Below are 22,201 nucleotides of genomic sequence, written 5' to 3'. Positions count from 1 at the left end.
TCACACAGACAGAAAATTAATATTTTCGGTGCTCCCTTCATACGTCCAATGTTAAACGTGTCAGTTGTTGCGGGAGAAACGATGAAAATTCAATGTCCTTTTGGTGGTTACCCAATAGAGAGTATCAAATGGGAAAGAGGTGAGTTTGCTAGAGATAAATTACATTTAATAAATACTAATCTCTTGTTTCGAAAAATATCTTATATAGACTGTCTGTATATAACGGGATGTCCATTCAGCTTCATTGTATAGTTATTATACATACAAAAGAAAAGAGAGGATGGGATTTTTTCAGTGGAAGTTTGGATGCACAGTGAATGGAAAAGGGAATGATAAGAAGCTAACTTCATTTCGATATAGTTATATTCGGTCATGATGATAATGCGGGTTCCAGCTATCCATAATCCATAAAGTCTTGATAAATGCCAACAGAAGGTACTAAGAATGCTTATCTTCTGAAGGTTTTCAATCAATCACTGGTCCTTGATATTCAAGTATATTGGCCAGTGCACGGTTCATAATGAAATGCCATATATCAGAATTTCACTATATGTAACATAATGCAAGATGGAATGCGGCCTTTTGTTACAACGGAAAACTAATATTGATGTTGATATTGATTTTACAATTACACGAGTGACGGACTTCGGATGCAACACTTGGTAAACAATTTATGGAGTATGAAAACAGTTTTTAAACTTTATTTCTAGTAATTAGTTGCTAATTACATATTGCGGATTAGAGAGATGTTATTTAAGAATAGAAAAATTGTTTGCATTTGTAAAACGAAATACAGATAATTGATTCTTTGAAGTGAGTATTTTAAATTTATTTTTAGAAAATTACTGTGAATATCATTCGTTTTAATTGGAAATAGTTATATTAAAGGTCACTACGGTAGATTTAAGCATAAAGACTTATCTCTTTATTTTCTAAAAATATTCGAAAAAATATCGATTTAAATTTTTTCATGTTGTATGATAAATGACTTGGTATTGAAAGCGAGCAGTTTCAAAAATCGATCAAAATATCAACAAGTTACTGGGTAAAAAAAAAAAAAGCTATTTCTAAAATCAATTCCCTAAAAACTCAACAATTTTTGACGTACACAGACTAAAGTTTCCCAAGAGCACTAGTGCAATTCTAAAAGTTTAAAATGTTATCTAAGTTAAAAAGATGATTATAATAGAAGCGAGAAAATTAATTTTTGCCGAGTTTTATCAAATAAATATTTAAGTTATTTGCTCATATTCTTTTAGAATATAAATATATATGCACACACACATACACACACATTATATCGATAGTGTATAGTATATTTTTATATATAATTGTTAATATAAAAAATAAAATTTACTGCTTAATTCATTTGTTTTATTGAAAAAAATTATGTTTAAATTAGTAAAAATGATGCTACAAATGTTTTGAATATATATATATATATATATTTTTTTTTTCTTAGAGAAATAAATATAGACCCATATGAGAATGCTCAATTGTTTCGTTCCTTATTTCCCAATAGAATCGTTCAGAAACGTCAAACCAAGAATAACAGATAACAGAAGACATATCCGAGTTGGACAGGGACAAGTGGTGGAAATACCGTGTGCCTCAGAAGGCTATCCGGTTCCAACGTATAAATGGTATAAGAAAGATATCGGACGTCTCACTCCAGTTCATATAGGACAACGGGTCATGCAATTGGATGGGACACTAGTGATACAAGACACCGTTGTACACGATAGTGGTAGATACGTATGCACTGTCAACAATACGGTCGGAGTTGAAAGCGCCGAGACGGATTTACTCGTTACAGGTATAGTAAGTAATTCTATGGTAATTCATCAGCAGAATAACTCCAGGGAATAAACTTGTTTGTTTTCTTAACGTTACCGAGACAGCGATTAATAGAATTTATTCGAAATCTAATTATTGTGACATAATTTATTTTAATTGAAACAAAGCAGAAGGATTTCCTTATGGTATTTATTTAACAGTTAACAAATTCTCAAATTTTAGTATTCACAACGACGTTTGACAGTTATAAAATTAAATCGAAGATTATTCGATTGTGTTAATTGTTTACATATTTAATCTTTGCCTTCTACAAAAATTAAAGTAAATAAATTTCAATAGAAAACAACTGCACTCAAACCGTTTTATGGAAACTTCTGCGAAAAATCTGTGCTTATCTAAACTATATATTATAATGCGGATCATTTATTTTTACCGTAAAAATCGATTTATTTGCTAACTCTTTTTATATATTTTTTAGTTCCACTAACGGCGAATATTCAACCTTTGCAACAAGTAGTGGATGTGGGTAAACCGGCAGTATTTAACTGCACCATCACGGGTCATCCAATATCGGCAGTGGAGTGGATGAAAGACTATCAGCCTTTACGTTCAACACGTATACAACACGTGACCAGAGAAGTAGTAAAAATAGCGTCTGTAAACAGAAACGATAAAGGAATGTATCAATGCTTCGCTTTCAACGATTTTCAGTCTGTTCAGGGAACTGCTCAGCTTAGTCTGGGAGGTAATAAAATGTACTTGGCTTATATCGGATGATGATCATTGAAGAGAGAGAGAAAGAGGATTGCTTTTATCTTATAAGTTTTATTACTTTGTTTTTATTTAGAGAAAGAACTTCTATATGATTAAAGTATATTAAATTAGATGTAATGATTTGCTCTTTTTCTACGAGAGTCTAATTTATATTTTTTTAAGTTCTTGATAGTTTTATATATGTATAATTCATATTTTTTGCTCGACAGATTATTCTCCGATATTATTAGAAAAGTTTTCTGAAGAAACTATTAAACCTGGTCCATCTATATCATTGAAGTGTGTTGCGTCAGGAAATCCTTTACCACAAGTCACGTGGACTTTAGATGGAATGGCTGTTCCTGAAGGAAGTCGTTACAGAATGGGTGATTATGTTCGAAGTGACGCTACAGTTGTTAGTTATGTTAACATTACGACTACTCAAGCCGAAGATGGTGGTGTTTATGAGTGCACGGCAACTAATGAAGTAGGAACCACGTCACACAGACAGAAAATTAATATTTTCGGTGCTCCCTTCATACGTCCAATGTTAAACGTGTCAGTTGTTGCGGGAGAAACGATGAAAATTCAATGTCCTTTTGGTGGTTACCCAATAGAGAGTATCAAATGGGAAAGAGGTGAGTTTGCTAGAGATAAATTACATTTAATAAATACTAATCTCTTGTTTCGAAAAATATCTTATATAGACTGTCTGTATATAACGGGATGTCCATTCAGCTTCATTGTATAGTTATTATACATACAAAAGAAAAGAGAGGATGGGATTTTTTCAGTGGAAGTTTGGATGCACAGTGAATGGAAAAGGGAATGATAAGAAGCTAACTTCATTTCGATATAGTTATATTCGGTCATGATGATAATGCGGGTTCCAGCTATCCATAATCCATAAAGTCTTGATAAATGCCAACAGAAGGTACTAAGAATGCTTATCTTCTGAAGGTTTTCAATCAATCACTGGTCCTTGATATTCAAGTATATTGGCCAGTGCACGGTTCATAATGAAATGCCATATATCAGAATTTCACTATATGTAACATAATGCAAGATGGAATGCGGCCTTTTGTTACAACGGAAAACTAATATTGATGTTGATATTGATTTTACAATTACACGAGTGACGGACTTCGGATGCAACACTTGGTAAACAATTTATGGAGTATGAAAACAGTTTTTAAACTTTATTTCTAGTAATTAGTTGCTAATTACATATTGCGGATTAGAGAGATGTTATTTAAGAATAGAAAAATTGTTTGCATTTGTAAAACGAAATACAGATAATTGATTCTTTGAAGTGAGTATTTTAAATTTATTTTTAGAAAATTACTGTGAATATCATTCGTTTTAATTGGAAATAGTTATATTAAAGGTCACAAGATGAAGAAATAATATTTATAATACGTTTAAGAAATAATTTTCTATTTTTTAAAAATATTTTTACATAAGCTTTATTTAAGGTGATTTTATTACATATAGTAAAATGTAAATGAATCAATAATAATTCTAACTATAAAAATCATATGTAATATCTAAACTTTCCGTTTTAGAATACGCAAAGAAAAATATTACAGAACGTTGATGGATCTGCAACGTTTCTGCCTGAAACGAAAATGAAATTACAATAGAAACAAAAAGAAAGAATTTTCAGAGTTTTAATAATAAATAATAAAAAAAGGAAAAACAGAAACATCTTTTAGTTTTAGTCATTGTGTTATTGATGTCATCTCCCCGCAGCGTGACTTTACAACCAAAATTCCTTCTATATAATGAAAAATGCGTCTTGGAATTTTATAATTTTCGTTAGTAACCTATAATTCATCAATTATTTCTTGTCGGAGATAGTTTTATTATAAAAATTATTTATAAAAAGACGACATGCGGTACTTCCAACCAACAACAATTAACGGGAGATTTTTATGCAAGTTGACAACGTTTAAAAACTATCGGAATGTACAGTACATTTTATATTTAATTCATCATTATATACTATTTTATAATCGTTTTTACGCAAAATTTATAAAAATTATTTAAATAAATAAAGCCAAAGAATCTAGAAGTTTATATTTAGAATGCAATCTAGTGATTTCGTTTTATCTTCACTTTATTTTGTGAGTTTTTGAATAAATGCTTCACATTTTCCAAATATATTCTCTAGGTAACATTACATGGAAAATTATAATTTTCATAAGCTGTTTATCTTAGTAAAATGTTGTTTTTCAAACATTACCAGCAAAATTATGGAAATGTAGAAAATTCCTGAAATAATTCTGAAGGAAGGAAGGAAATAAATATAATCAAGAAAATATATTTGGAAGAAAAACTATCTCATGAGTTATAATAGATGTAAATTTTAAAATTATAATGATATAGTTCAAATATTTTATAAAATGCATACAATTTTAAATAATGCTCTATTTAGTAAACAAAATTTTTCATATTTCTGGCAGGAAAAAATTATTTAACTTGATCTTATATTGAAAATTATTATATTGAATAAAAGAAAAGTTATTTTAAATATTATAAATATTATTGTTTTTTTTTATTTATACTAGAACTTGAGCTGAATAAAAGAATAGTTACACACTTCACAATTTCATTTTTAATAGAAAGATAATTATTTTAAATGAATTTTGTATAATTATTCAGAATTTTTTAACGAATTTAATCTTAGAATTTTCGATTTTTATATATTTCTAAAACAAAATTTAATTTGCTTTTTTTTCATTTAATTAAGAATGGCTTTAGCTCATTAAATTGGTTATCTCTTCTAAAAATTTTGATAATTAATATTCTAAAAGTGAATGTTCGATAGTAAATCTGGAAATATTTTGTTTACTTGAAGTATAGTGTATAAAAATTCCATCTTGAAGCCAATTAGTGTTATAATAATAGTTAAAAGTCAGCTGACTATCTCCTTAATAATTATTATACAGAAGTTTGCATCTAAGTAGATATTTCTATCGTTATTTCTAATGTTGTACTTATGAGTGAGCTATTTGTTTTCTATTCAATTTCCTTTAATTATGTATAATATCTGAATCATCTTTCCTGATATTAAAAGTTAGAAACTCTAATTAAATTCTTTTATATCTTATGAGCAACATTTCTTACAGGCATCACAAGTAATTATTTCATAACATAAAAGTATAAGTAGTTCGTAAATAATTTCTAAATTATTTATATAAAAGTTTAGTGTGACATAAAAACTTACAATTGTTTAAATATTTATTTCATTTAAAAATTAAACTTATTAAATAAATAAGAGTCGAATAAAATATTTTACTTTAAATTTAAATATATAACTAATGTAGAATTTACTAAATTATCTTACAATATTTAAATTATTTTCAAAATGTATAAAAAAACAAGTTTTAATATTTAATAATATTTAAACTCCGATGCAATTCTTTACGTTTTTGCGGTAAGAATAATGATTAAAAATTTAAATTTTTTAATATAAATGCAATATTAAGATCATTATTATATGTTATTAGTGAGGTTGAACGAATGCTTTTATTTCACTATTTATCATTCCTTAAAATTGATTGAACTATTTTGAATCAAATCGAAAGTTTATAGTCTAATGGCAAATTTCTATAGATGTGAAGAAGCTCCATTCTTAAAGAAGGAAAAAAATTTAATAGTGTTTGTTATCCAACAGGAGCACATTTACAATTTAATCTAAAATATTCATCCCAATGGACGTAGCATATGTGTTTCCTAGATTACTTCGATTTCAACGCCAAAGATGATGGATATTCAAACTCTGTCGACTGGCAAAATTACAGAAGAATGTAAGCTTCATCATTCATTCTTTAGATTTAAAGGAGAGAAATGTAAAGAAATTCGAGTTAGAAATTCGACAGTACTGTCATTTATCAACTAGTTTCCAATATATGGTGTCATCTACTTCCTGAAGATCGTGTCTCAAATTTGATTGAATATCCCACCCCGTGATTGATTGTTAGTGCAAGGTCGTGGTCAGGATGAGTTTAATTGTCGAAATGTATTCTATAGTACAATACACTATTAGTTTCTTTGAGCCATCCATTCAAAAACATCAAATAGCTCCTTTAAAATATTCTAGTTAACTATCAGAGTATTTTTCGCCTAGGAATAATCAATATTAACACTTCGCAAAGTCTTTAATTAGATACTACACACATTATATAATTCATGGATTATATAAAATACATTTTTAGAATTTTTATAATATCTATTAGAGTTGAATTTTTAAATATATCTACAGTCGATGGCGTATTTAAGTGAGTTATTATTATCCACTTTGCTCCATAACTCAAAAATGCCTTTATAAATTTCGAAATTGCTGAAATATTCGATCATCCTTAATATAATTTTGTAAATTTGAATTCTACACACTTTAACGAGTTTTATTTCTGATGAAAGTATCGCCATTATCGTTACAGAAGGTCTCAGAATGCCGTATAATCATCGTCAGAAAGTATATATCAACGGATCATTAATAGTGAAAGATGTAGAAAGAGCCACGGATGAGGGACGATACACTTGTGTAGTGAGAAACAAAGATGGACAAATTGCACAGAACAGTTTGTACGTTTCAGTTTTGGGTGAGTTAGTTTCTGTTATATATACTACCATAAAATTAAATGCTGTCTTAAAGCTAATGACAGGTTATCCAATTCTTCAAAAGATAATTATAACGTAATTATTCTCACGTTAAGTATCAATAATAATAAATCGATCAATCAATAATTATAAAAATCGTCAAATAAAATAAGATAAGTTATTTATTAATTTTCAACGTTTTATACCAACAGAAATTAAATTGTAAACTAAATTTATTGTAAGCACGTATTGCTCTAAGTCAGCGATTCCCAACCTGTGGTACGCGTACCCCTAGGGGTACGCGATAGGTTGTTTAGGGGTACAGAAAGAAGTTAGTTATTATGGCAGAAAAAATAATATATTATGTATCACAAACTAATAGTATTAAAAAATTATTAGATAAAAAATGTTCCTTGCAACAATCACAACTTTATTATACATTTTTTCTTTTAGGTTTTTTTTCTTTAATTTAAAGTTACAATATGTAAAATTAACAATACGGTTACTCACTAAATTTCTTAAATGAGGGGTACAATCTAGAGATATGACATGTCACGGGGTACGCTAATGAAAAAAGGTTGGGAACCACTGCTCTAAGTTATGGTATATAATTAAATTTATTTATATATTTTTAAAATATTTTATAATGAGTTGAAAAGTTTGAAAAGTTCTAAAGGAATCTTTCCTTTTCAGTTCGTCCCTTTATAGTACCTTTTCAGTTTCCTAACCCGTTGCATCAAGGACAACGTTATTCAGTTCTTTGCACAGTCACAAAAGGAGATCCGCCTGTAGATATAAAATGGTTCAAAGATGGAAGAAAAATAAAAAAAGAGCAGGACGTACAGATTATTGATGTCGCTAAATTTTCATCAACTTTGGTATTCGAATCTGTGGCACCAGAGCATCGTGGTAACTATACATGCGTTGCCAGTAATGCTGGAGGTTCAGTTAGCCACACTGCAACAATGGTAATTCATGGTATGGCTTTGATTCGAAAACTAGATTTTAGAGATTAAATTATGTTCTAAATTGAAAAAGAAATAATATTTAAGCTTAATTTTAATATAAAAATTCACTGAAAAGTATTTTTTAAATTTTGAATTTCTTTAAAGTGATATCTTTATATCAAATTTCTAAATTTGCATTAATTACCTAAATTCTAACAGAAAATAGAAGTTTTCGTATATGTATATTTTTTAGAAAATATAAAAATGTATTCAATTTTGCAGTTAATTTTTTATTTTATTTTTTGGTGTAAATTTATATACTTTTTAAAATATTAATTTCATATCTTTCTTTTAAAAAATTTTATTTTAAAACGTTGAAACTTCTGTAAAGTTAATATACTGTAGTTGTAAATATACATTTTATTTAAAATTTATATTCGTCTTTTAGAAATAAATTAAAAATTCATATTAAAATTTTTAAAAAATTAAGAATTCTTTAGTATAAGCAAACAAAAAGTATTTATTTTAATCAAATTATATTTATTAATTCATACATTTTCTAGTACAATTTAATTAGTGCTGAACGATCTCGAGAAATTTTTTGTACTCGTATACTCGAGATAATTGGACTCAAAATATCCAAATATAATGCATTTTTTTAATTTGACGTTTAAAAAATTATAATATTATATTTAAATCTTAGTCTTATTTTTGTGTAAATCTTGTTGTTGGCGTTATTTATGTGATAGAATACAAAATTGTCAAAAAAACCTATTTTAGTTACCGAATTTCTATGTCTTTTTGATTTAACCTCCATTGAAAATTAATGTGTTTATTAGTTTCTAATGTTTCGTTCCGATATGAAGTTCTATTATTTAAATTTTGCCTACCGAATTTCTATAATCACACATATATATATATATAGTAAAATCTGTTCATAACGGAACCTGAATAAAACGAAAACCTGCCTAAATGGAAAAAAATCTCTTCAGAACGGAGCGATTTTCTATATATTAAAAAATCTGTTAAAAACGGAAACCTGCCAAACCGGGAAAAATATTCAGTAGTCATGCTTTTCCGGTTTACGCAGGTTTTACAGTATAATTATGGAAATAATTACTCAACTTTTCTCCAAAATCAATATTCGATTAAATTCACGCAGTTCATAACATGTTTAAATTAACAGGTTCAAACACATTTTAAANCTATCTAGAAATATGACATGTCACGGGGTACGCTAATGAAAAAAGGTTGGGAACCACTGCTCTAAGTTATGGTATATAATTAAATTTATTTATATATTTTTAAAATATTTTATAATGAGTTGAAAAGTTTGAAAAGTTCTAAAGGAATCTTTCCTTTTCAGTTCGTCCCTTTATAGTACCTTTTCAGTTTCCTAACCCGTTGCATCAAGGACAACGTTATTCAGTTCTTTGCACAGTCACAAAAGGAGATCCGCCTGTAGATATAAAATGGTTCAAAGATGGAAGAAAAATAAAAAAAGAGCAGGACGTACAGATTATTGATGTCGCTAAATTTTCATCAACTTTGGTATTCGAATCTGTGGCACCAGAGCATCGTGGTAACTATACATGCGTTGCCAGTAATGCTGGAGGTTCAGTTAGCCACACTGCAACAATGGTAATTCATGGTATGGCTTTGATTCGAAAACTAGATTTTAGAGATTAAATTATGTTCTAAATTGAAAAAGAAATAATATTTAAGCTTAATTTTAATATAAAAATTCACTGAAAAGTATTTTTTAAATTTTGAATTTCTTTAAAGTGATATCTNAATGAAAAAACAGTATCTTTTTCTAATTAAAAATTTTAATTAGAAAAATATATTTTCAAAATTTAATTTAAAAGTTTATTTTGTAAAACTGGACTGATCCTTTAAAAATTGGAAGTAATAGTAATTCGTTAGGAAACGATTTCAATTAAAAACTGCTAGATATACTAAATTATAATCATTTTACTAATTAGTTTTTTAATACTTTTGCTCGCTTCAATATATTTTTTTTAAAGTTCTGTACTGTACTGTACGTAATCTTTTAAATAGGTACTTGAAGATTCCAGGTACTGTACTTATGTACCCGAGTATTAAAAAAATCCCGACGTTCAGCACTAGTAGTAATCATAGTCATACAAAAATATTAAACAAAAATATGTAGAAAAATCTTTATTATTGATTAATTTCATTTTAAAATTATTTCCATTGAAGAGAAAAAGAGAGTCCTTACAAAAGCTAATTTTTATTGGAAATGATTTTCAATAATTTACTAAAATATTTGCTATATTTTTAGATTAAAATTGTTAATTTTCATTACTTAATCTTCTGTGGCATTTGAATTTGTAGTTCCTCCACGTTGGAAACTAGAACCAACAGATACAAATGTAATAAAAGGAAGAGTAGCTGTAATAGATTGCCAAGCTACAGGATTTCCACCACCAAGAATGAGATGGACTAAATCAGAAGGTATTTATTAATATTATAACCTCATAATACATATTAATTAATTGTTTAAAGTTAAAATGATTATACGTAATGCACGATTAAAGTTAATTAATGACGTTGATTTGCTATTTTCACTATAAAACTCAGTTTATAGTTTTCTATATTCGGCAATTTTTAATATATTAATATAGCGTTTAATTAATCATATTTTTTATGTTTATTAATATATTTGTATCCTTTTACGTTGTTACTGTTCACATCTATTTTAAGATATAACTAAAGCTTAATTTGTAATTAGCTGAAAGATGAGTCATAAAGGAAATAGCTGATAATTTCTCTTCGTAGAGAATCTCTACTTGGCCTCTATAGATATTGTATCTTGTATTAGATCATAAAAATGCATTAGCTCATGATAAGTTTAACATGGAAAATATCAGTTGTCATTGAACAAACATAAAGTTTTTTCTATCAAAATTATATTGATTATCAATAAGATATTATCTTTAACAATATATTAAATGCTTAATATTCACTGTAATTAAGTTTAAATTATTTAAGTGAATAACTTTTTAAGCTATAAAAATTAAAATTTAGAAAAAAAGCTGTAAATTCTATAATATAATTATTATAATTTTAATATAAGTGACTACATTAGTTTATTATAATTGCAAATAAATTGATTATGTACAGTACTATCTCTTAATATAAAATATAAAAAAATATGAAATTTATACTCTTATTTAGCACTGTTTTGATTTTATAATAATATTTGAAGTAATGTAATTTAAATAGAAATTAAAGATATTTTAAAACGGGAGTGGTTATTGAATAAATAATTTTGGCATGTCATGCAACGTTGTAAAGAATTTCATTATAAAGTAGATCATGAAGAAATTTTTAAGAACTATCTCGAAATTTATTACACTACATTCGCGTGCATATAAATAACATTTATTCTTTATATATTAAAAAGTTTATACATACGAATAGCCAAATATAATATATACATACATCATTAGCATAACTTTCCATTTTCATAGCGAGGAAAAATTCTAAATTATTCTTTTGAAAGAAAGTATTTTTTATTATTAATAATAGATCCTTGTTTTAGAAGAAAACCCGTCTTAAAATAAACAGTCTGTAGTTGTAGACTTTAATAATATTTATCTAAATTGATAGCAAGAGGCTTTCTCTTGTAAATAGAATTTATTACTTAAATCGTTGTTTAAGTACGTTGATATTCTCTAGAGATGGAGTAAAACAGCATTTAAAGAGCTTAAGTTATATTTAAAAGTAGTTTATTAAGAATAAAGTACTTTTAACAAAATTTTTCAAAAGTATTTTAAGTCGCAAAAATAGAAGAAAGTTAAAAGACTAATTAGGAATAAAAATTAAGCATCTGGCTTTATAATTTTATTTAATTTCTAAATCATATTATATAAAAATCTTTATAAAATTGTATTTTTTAAGAAGTTTAATAATGCCACTTTAGTTAACAACCAAGAAAATCATTCATAAAGCAAACGGAAACATCCTTATTGTGTGTTCGTTAAAATACTGTCTCATTAAACTACTTTGCTAATGGACGAAAGCAATAGAAAGCCAGCAATTTATCTCAAGTATTATTGTAATATTTTAGATATGAAATTTTGATTCATTGTTGATTTAGATCTTTATGAATTTTATATGAATTACTCAATAGCGTATAATGTTATTGCGATATGAGCCTTAAGTATAGAATTGTAACCTTAGATACCGCTCTGTTACTAAACTAATTAACCTAACAGTCTCAAATGTGGTATTTTATTAATTTTAATTAATGCGAATGCCAATTAATCTTTATTTAAGATATCGAATATCATTTTCCTATAATGAAGCTGAAATTCATCTTGATATTATTTTTCGTAAATTAATCATTAAGCATGGGTTAATATAATTGTTTTTTTTTTTATTTTTTTTAAAATTTGAATAAAATTATTAAATACAAATAAATATTAATAAAAATTAATTATTTTAAAGTATGAAATAACAAGCTCTTTATATACAGTATAAAATAAATGTAATTTAATACATTAATAAACCATCGAGATTAGTAAGTGAAGATAGGAAAAAATATTGGATTTGTCCCAACAACAGTGTTTGCTATTGATTTGGATTTACCTGATTTCAATCAACAGAAGAACACAATCCTGGAGAGGTCATGAAAGCAATTGCAACCTTATCGGGTTTCTAGTTATCACTGACAATTAAGGATTACTTGATAAATGTGTTACAACCCAATATAAACCGAACATTTTTTAAATCTGAAATTCTAGAATTACTAAAATAATTATATAAATTATTCTTGAAATAATAATTGTAATAAAGACTACACAATTTTTTAAAATTAAAAATAATTGATTTAATTATACATGCTTGTAAATTTCATTTATATAATTTATAAATAAAGTAAGATCTTTCTTAAAAGAAAAATGAATAGTTATAATACTGTAGTTATATTTTAAACAGGATTTAATATAACTGGAGATATACCAGGAGAATTTATGCCAATAAGTAGTAGTTCGCACCTTCATGTTTTTGAGAATGGCTCCTTAGCTATACATAATACAGAAGAGGCTGATATGGGATACTATCTCTGTCAAGCATCCAATGGTATTGGTCAAGGACTAAGCAAAGTCATAAAACTCACCGTGCATGGTAAGTTATACGGCATTCATTAAGAATGTGTCAAGTCCTCACTAATGGAATTTTTAATTCCGAGGACATTAAATAATAATTAAAACTTGAGACAAATTTAAATATGTTTGGAAACTTCAATATAATTAAATTAATCTTATATTATTTCTGGCAAAGTTTATTCTAATTGGTATATTTAACATTTATATAATTAACTTGAGTGACCTAAATTTACCCACTAATTGACAAAAATAATAATTATATTTAACTATTGAAACTTACTTAAAATATCTAAAAAATATTCTTATTTTTTTTTAATTTTACAAATAATTAATTTACAATTAAAATTTTCTATAAATTTACGCACTATCCAATGAAATTTGGCTAACTTTAAGCAATATTAAGAACAAGAAAATATGTGATTTAAGTTTCTAGAAATGTTTTTAAAATATTTGAAAATATTTTTCAGTTGCTGCTCATTTTAGGTTAAAATTTAGAGCAGAAACCGTACGAAAGGGACACGATGCTAAATTAAAATGTGAAGCTATTGGAGATCGACCAATAACAATTTCATGGTTGAAAGATAAACAACAATTTCGTCCCCAGAGTGATCCCAGGTGATGTTTTACTAAAAATTAAATAGAATATTAAGTAACGCATACGATTTGATTCGATCAGATTCTAGAAAGATAACAAATATAATACTAGGCATTTGTTTTTCCTTTAACTGAATTTATAAAAATCAAATTTGTTCTAAGTATTTGTTGTTTTCTTTCAGATGTCAACTAATTTGACATTTCCTTTTTCTCTTTTCGCAGATACGAAGTTAAAGAAAAAGTTTTATCTAACGGCATTATTTCTGAAATTACTATACACAGAGCGGATAGAAGAGATTCCGCTTTGTTTACTTGTATTGCTTCCAATACTTTCGGTCAAGATGACACTAACCTGCAACTTATTATGCAAGGTGAGTTGACATTTAAATATTCCGTAATTTATAGAGTAAATCGTAGCATAATATGATAAAAATCTCAAAAAGTTATATCTTTATACTATTAAAAATTTCAAAACAATACACTTGTAATCTATTGTTTACTGTCATTAAGTTTATGAATCTAATAACAAATGAATCTATTATCTTAGTCCTCGTTATGACTATGATAACATATAAAGGGTATAATTACCATTTATTATAAATTATTACTAATAAACTGTAATTAATTAATAAACGTCGATAAGTTACGGATGTAATACAGTACTATAAAATTAATAATTTCAATTCAATATAAATGTTGAAATTATAAACGTACAAGTTTAATATAATGATTAGGTAAATGAATTATACCATTAAAGTTTTTAGATAAATTTTTCAAATCAAACACTGCATCAATTATTACTTGTTGAATTATCCATACCAGTATTGATTTATCGAAAGTAGTGCAATCTTTCCTGATGGAAGAACAAATTAAATCGACCTTCTGAACAATTTCTCTCTAATTCTAACTAATCGTGATCAATAGTCATTTGTATTCCCTAAAGACGATCTGGTGACATTTATTAGAAAGACCCATATAACAATAAAAGGATAAATGATCTACTCACTTTTTCTGTTTACAGAACCCCCCGACAGTCCTCAAGATGTAAAAGTCCTCGAGTACACAAGCAGAAATGCAAAAATAACCTGGACGGCTCCTTATAGTGGTAACAGCCAAATAACAGAATACATTCTTCAATATAAAGAAGAGAAAGGTACCATCTAAAACCATTACATTTTGTTTTAATTAAATAAAATTTATATTTTTTAAAATAATTCTATTATTTATTAAAGCTGTAGTATCAGAGACACATCTCGCCATCTGCCGGCAGAAATAGGAAATTTTATAACTTACTTTTTATTAAAATTATTCACTATTTATGAAATTATCTTTATGTAGTAATATCATATATAAATCGTAACATTTTAAATTAATATTACAGATACAAATTTAATTATATTATTACTAAAAGCAACTTATATAAATTTATAAGCCTACATATAGGTTACTTTTAAAAACTAACTATATCAGTAATTTTTAAATATTGATAAAATTGATAAATCTGTAAAAAGTTTATTATAATAATATAGAGTAAAATTTAGTGGAAAATAAATAGTTTTTATATCTTGCAGATAGATGGCACCATAAGCCGGCTAATGTTACTGTACCGGGTACAGAAACTTCAGTAACTGTACGTGGGTTACTCCCTGTTACAACTTATCATTTTCGCGTGTCTGCAGTCAACAGTTTAGGAAAAAGCGAGAGCAGTCCTTACGTTCGAGTGCACACAGACGAAGAAGGTACAGTATAATAAAGAAACGTTAAAGAACACGTTTATAATTTATGACCGCAACATATGCTATACAAATTTATTCTTTTATGTATCTATTATATATAGTCTCATTTATAAAAGTCATAAAAATAATTTGTTTGAAAATATAGTAAGAGAACGATTAATTTATATTTTTCTATTCATCATTTAAATACATCGAAGAAAATATTTTCAGTTATTTTTCTAATTTATCAAAATTCTTTTCGAATGTTTCCATATCCATTTTCTATGAAATGATAAATTTTTATCCATAAAAGAGTTGCGTTTTAAAATAGGAGGAAAGTTTTTTCAATCTAAATTCAATTCGTTGCATTTGTTGCAAGAATCCCTCCTTGAATAGTTCACTGACTTTGACAAATCGTTTGGAAAGAATATCCCCCTCATAAAATTGATATTTAAAGGAAACCTTTTTACTTGTATATACGGCATAATACTTAAATTTCGAAAATCTCTTTTAAGAAAAAGGATATTTATCTAAACTGTTCGTTTCAATCCATTTTTTATTGTTTGGTGTAGCTCCTGGAGGACCACCACAGAAAGTGAGAGCGTACCCCACAGGATCCCAATCTGTAAAAGTGACCTGGAAGGTACAACAATGTGTGTGCAAAAAAAATTTAGTTTTTGAATAAGAGATTTTTATGTTTGGATTATGGTAACTTTAGTTTGTTCATTTGTACTATTATAGTGTTGTGATTAGTGTAATTAACATGTTTTATAATTTGTCACGCAGAATTTCTTTCATGGAAATAATGAAATAATAATTGAACTAATAATTGAATAGTAGTAAATTATTTTTTAATTGTCTATGTAAATACGAAATTTATCAAGTTTTATTTTGCAATAAAAATAATATTTTTACTAATGAAAATCAACGGATTTTCCCAATAAATATGTCTTTCAAACATCCAATCTTAGAAAACATGTTAGTTTCACATCTTTGTTTTAATTATTGATTAAATAAAATTAATTTTTTAAAAATAAAACTAAAAGTTACACACACATATATATGAGTTTTATAGTTATATATACGATTTTTACAATTTCCTACGATTAAACTTTGCAGCCACCACGTAAAGATCTCCATTTTGGAATTCTCAAGGGCTATTACGTTGGTTATAAAGTACTTCAATCCCAAGATACCTATGTTTACAAAACATTAGATTTTAAAGGAGATGAATTTTTAGAAGAAAGTCATTTAACTAATTTAAGACGGAATACCAAATACAGTATAATAGTTCAAGCATTTAATAGCAAAGGTACAGGTCCACCTTCAGACGATGTGACTGTTCAGACATTAGAAAATGGTAAGTTTTTAAGAATTCCCTTCAGTCATTTGTAGACTTAACATTAATTTTTAATAGAGAGAACGGACATTTATTATTTATTAACTGATTTTTACTCGATTGCTGTTTAAACATTAACATTGCGGGTTCAAAAATCACTAAAGGCTTTCAATGGAAGTTTGCAGCTTTGTTAGAATCGAAAATATAAAACATTAATATCTAAAACTTTATATTTTACCGTAAAGTATCTTACTATATTTAACGATACATAAAAAAGTGTAATAAAAACACTGTAAAAGTACATCCAATAGCTTAATTTTAACTTAGATATCATCGTTCCTTCTGGCTACTGTAATCAGACGATAGCCATTCAATATTAGTTAAAGTATAAATGTTTGAAGGTAACATTAACGCTCTATGTTATCTTCTGGTCTGCGGATCACATATAATTGCACCGTTCGGTAAAAGTTGTTATCTCAGTCGTGCCAGACATCGAAAGAGGTAATTACGATAAAACTCGGACAGTTTGATGCTTAGTACTGGACTAATGATATCTCATAATTTCAGATCCGCCCAGATCTCCTCCCCTCTATGTTAAATACGTGAATAACTCCTGTATCACAATATCGTGGAATGTTGACAGTTTAGATGGTAACCCAGTTACAGGTAGAATGCTTAATAAACATATTTTATTACGTAAAATTACATTCGACATATCTCTGATTAATTTATTTTCATTTACTAGGTTATATTTTGCGTCATAAATGGGAACATGGTAATTGGGAAGAAGTCCAATTATCTAATAAAACTAGGAATTTTGTAATATGTCATCTTAGGTGTGGTGCAAAATATCATTTTATTCTCACCGCTTTCAATTCTATTGGAAAAGGAGAACAAAGTGATCTCGTCACTGGGAAAACTAATGGAACTGGTTTGTATAAATTTCCTTTTAATTGTTATTATTTCAACAATAATAATTAAAGTCATCAGTAGAGGGCGCGCAGTCACAGTAGTGTTTAATACGTAAGATGATATAATTACATGATCTTACGTATTAAATATATTAAATAACCTTGAAATCAATAAAAGAATTTTAATTTAAAAAAATTATATGACGTATGGTCCAGAAAGGAAATTCGTTTATGGGACTATGACTCCTAAGCTTTCCATATTTGCTCTCGATTTTTATCTATCTAACTCCTTTCTCGAGATTAACAAAGGACAGATAGACAGACAGACAGACATACGCAACGAAGATAGTGGGAATGTATAGGTCTGCAATTTGAAAATTGCACCGCAATAAATTAATTGTTTATTAATTATTTAATATATTTATCCTTGAACAACCTTCAAGTTTTCATTGAGAGATTCCTTAAATCGCATAACTTTTCTCCAAATTGGTTTAGAAATACATAAGATATTGTATTACTGGATGAACAGTCGAACGGANAATAATTAAAAAGGGTAAGAAAAAATGAAAAACTACTATCTTATATAATATATTGTATTAAATAAATGTGCAAAATACTGTACAAAAAATAATACTATGTTTTTTATAGTTATGTATATTACTTCTTATGTAATGTAATTTGTATTATAATATTTATTATTAAAATTTAAAAAATGTATATAGAATAAAGGTATAAATTTCAAAAATAAATTACTGCTGTATAAAATAATGCAGCGAAATCATCATTGAATACAGCAGACTCTCCGTTAACCGGAACTCAAGCAACTGGCAAAAAATCAAAGAAATAATGTTTTAAATAAAAATTAAAATAAAATCAATTTCTAGCGGAAACGGAAGTTTAAACATGGCGCACCCATAGTAAGTAAGCCCACGCTAAGCACAGCACGTTTGTTTCCGAATACCGTTTAACTAAAGTTGTACAATACATTCACAAAACTGTTTTTATTAATATAATAAAACTGCGCTAAATTAAGTTTATCTTAATTTGTGTTTTATTGCTGTATTTCAATATTAATATCAAGTCAATATAGAATTTCTGGTATAGTATAGTATTAATTAGGCCTGCTTTTAATAGTAAACAGAAACTTTATTTGTCTGGTACCTATAAATCTCCACGGGTGCCGGTTAACTGAGATTCTAAATAAAAAAAAGTATTAAAAATTATGATATTAATATGAGGTCGTGTGTAGATGATTTATGTGTCGATTCAATTAATTAATAAATTTAAAACTTTTGAACATATTTATATATTTGAAATCTACAATAAATTACATAATTAAAATCTAAACGAGCAATTATTTATTGTGACATCGTCACAATGCCGGGCTTCAATTTTTAATCATATTTTAAATTTATATAATTTAAACTATATGCTCTCTACTCAAATTAACAGTGGCGTGTTCCTGAACATCATACTTTTTCTTTAACAATACAGTTGTGCCGGTCATCTATCTAACACCTTTCAGACGAAACTTTACGAATTGAAATAAACGGTTTGCATTAGAATTTCTTATATAGTTAATTGAGGCCTCTTGCCCCTAAGGTTTTCATATTTCATTAAATATTCCATCTATCTAACTTTTTCCTCGAGATTAAGGAAAGATGGACGAACTACAGTAAGAATTTATAGGTCTACAATTTTTTCATATTGCAGCCCAAAAATTTTGAAACAATAAAAAACACGTGTATATAGAATATTTGTTAATTCGAAAAGAAAATTGTTATATAAATGAATGAAAACAAACATTTTAGAATTAAATAACTTTTTTTATTTGTAAAACGATATGACATATTAATGGCTAACATTGTTTGTTTACATTACCTAAGTTATTGTTGACTAAGAATAATGATGAGTAAATGTATTTTGTTTGTATGGAAACAAACAAAATTTTCATTATTCAAAAGTTTTCTTTATTAAAGCATTGTAAAAAATTTTAGATAATAAATACATTCTCTAATCGTCTTTATTGACAAACTTTGGGTTGGGCCGACTGCGTAAAATAAACTGTTATATTATTTTTGCGAATAACAAATTACTTTCATATGTCAAAAAATTGCTATACACCATATTTCTACATTTACATCATATTAATACAGCTTTTCAAAAATAAACTTTAGATAAAATAATAATAATGATATTTTCTCAATTGCTTTTTTTTTATCTGTTAAAGTAATTTATTTTACTTTCTGTCTGATTATAGAAGAGATGTTTTTAAGGAAAAATATATATATTAGAGTATTAAGTATAAGTAAATATTTGTGTCTGATATGGATTATTTTTTTATATGTTAATTAAATTAATTTGAACTTTGTTATCTAAACAGTATTATTTAGTGAAGTAATAAAAAATAACTTTAATGATAACTTGAAAAAGTTCTAGAAGAATAAAAATAAATCATACAAAAATATTGCTTTTAGCTTTTAAAACATTTTGCTGTTACTTAGCCAAACATTTATTTTTTTAACGTTATGTTTTAATTTAAACTGTTAATTCTGCATATCTTTAATGTAAACAATGATATAGATTTAAATTAAATTAATAGATTTAATTTTTTAAACTCCCATATCGAGTTTTCAGTTATAGATTTTAAAATATTCTAATCTAAACTATTCCGTTAGGTGCTGTAAGAAATATTTGTAAATATTTGTATCGTATTACCTTAAAATCGATTTGATATATTGATTACTTTTGATATTTTACTTTAACCTAAATATTCACTGCCGTTATAATTGTGGAAATGCTTAATCAACCCCTAAAATAAAATAAATAATTTATTAAAAATCTTTTAACTTATATGCTTTTAATGATTAATTAATTTTTTCAGACTAAACTTTATTTTAAAATCTATCACTTTTATTACAATGAATCTGTTTATATAATGATATAACAGTTGTTTAATTAATTACTATGGTAATAAATTTATACTTCACTGCATACAATTGCTAAATGAGTCATATTATAGTTCTAGATCTTTTAGTCGAGTTGACCAAATTAACATATTTAAATATATATTATTTACATTACTAATTAAATAATAATGCTAATGTATATTATACGAGATAATGGATTTCATGTTTAATGTTTGTGTAATGTATTATATGTAATAATGTTTATTGTATAGCAGTATTTTTTGCCTTCGAAGACACACTTTTTTTATACCCAAACTTTACGTAAAAATTAGGATGCGTCCTATAAGATAAAGGCTTCTTACACTGGGAAGAATATCCCTCCAAAAAATCGACGTGAAAAATGTGGTGTGTCCAATACACCGGTGCCTCTTATAAGAATAAAAATACGGTACTCTATTAGGTCACAGGAAAAGTATAGCTTACGATGAATATTATAGAAAATTATAACAAAATATTTACTGTAATTTCTGCAAATGGAACAATTATCACAGATGTTTTTTTCTATGTTTAAAACTATCTGAAAGATATGCCACTGTATTTTTGGCATGCAACTTAAGAGTTAGATGCCATAAATAATTAATAACATCAAGTCTTCTTGATGTATTTCTTTACGTATTTATGAATTTTAAAAGTACCATATACAATATTTTGGCATATTATGGATTTTGAATATTAAATATTTTAACTTCAATTAAAATGATTATTTTCTCTTTTCTTTGAATTATAAACATAAAATATATTACTTTATATTTCCTGTATTTTTATATATGGTTTGTATTCAAGAAGTAAAATATGGTTCCTCTATCCAATGCTATTCTCAATATTATATTTATATAAATTTCAAAAATTTTTCTGTATTTTTTAAGTGGTTCAATATATGATATTTATTTTTTTATTACTACTCTTTTATCTAATGTTGTTTATTAAGTAACTTCTGTTTTTGAAATATGTTTGATGCTATGGATAAAGATTGTTGTGAATATACATTTAAATTACTTCAGATTTCTTTATTTCACCTCACAAACTTCTCAAAAATAAATATTATAAATATAATGGAAAAATCAAAAACATATGGATCCGCACAATTTCAAAGAAAAACCATACATTATACAAATATAAAATTTGTAATTATAAATAATCTGAAAGCTTTTATGGACTGCATAAAATATTTATGAAATATGTTTTATATTAAGAATATGAATATGTTCTTAATAAAAATATTTCTGTATTCTCATATATATTAAAATCATTATATATAGACTAATCTATAAAAAGTAAACATAACATTACATTATATAAACATTAATTTATAATATAGAATTAATTAAATATAAATATGTTTTATATTCATTTAATATTTAAATATAGGCCCTATATTAATACAGAATTAACTTTAAACTTATTAAATATTCATTTCAATTTAATTTGTTTATATT

General features: G+C 26.3%; 1 protein-coding gene across 1 annotated transcript in view; it reads left to right on the top strand.

The window, feature by feature from the left end:
* LOC111612550 (Down syndrome cell adhesion molecule-like protein 1 homolog) overlaps positions 1-22,201 on the top strand; it is an 81,860-nt gene that overhangs the window by 2,220 nt on the left and 57,439 nt on the right. The window contains exons 2-16 of the mRNA XM_023353784.1: positions 1,523-1,816; positions 2,276-2,542; positions 2,781-3,188; positions 6,996-7,157; positions 7,849-8,133; positions 10,461-10,580; positions 13,068-13,256; positions 13,705-13,852; positions 14,054-14,202; positions 14,853-14,984; positions 15,403-15,570; positions 16,119-16,189; positions 16,666-16,906; positions 17,453-17,551; positions 17,631-17,816. Coding sequence (XP_023209552.1) covers positions 1,523-1,816; positions 2,276-2,542; positions 2,781-3,188; positions 6,996-7,157; positions 7,849-8,133; positions 10,461-10,580; positions 13,068-13,256; positions 13,705-13,852; positions 14,054-14,202; positions 14,853-14,984; positions 15,403-15,570; positions 16,119-16,189; positions 16,666-16,906; positions 17,453-17,551; positions 17,631-17,816 — 2,919 coding nt within the window. The remainder of the gene's footprint in view (positions 1-1,522; positions 1,817-2,275; positions 2,543-2,780; positions 3,189-6,995; positions 7,158-7,848; positions 8,134-10,460; positions 10,581-13,067; positions 13,257-13,704; positions 13,853-14,053; positions 14,203-14,852; positions 14,985-15,402; positions 15,571-16,118; positions 16,190-16,665; positions 16,907-17,452; positions 17,552-17,630; positions 17,817-22,201) is intronic.

This window comes from Centruroides sculpturatus, unplaced genomic scaffold (assembly GCF_000671375.1).
Source record: "Centruroides sculpturatus isolate CEXI.00-Female unplaced genomic scaffold, Cexi_2.0 scaffold3, whole genome shotgun sequence".
NCBI lineage: Eukaryota > Metazoa > Arthropoda > Arachnida > Scorpiones > Buthidae > Centruroides > Centruroides sculpturatus.
The sequence above is the reverse complement of the archived record's forward strand: the minus strand, read 5'-3'. Positions and strand labels throughout refer to the sequence as shown.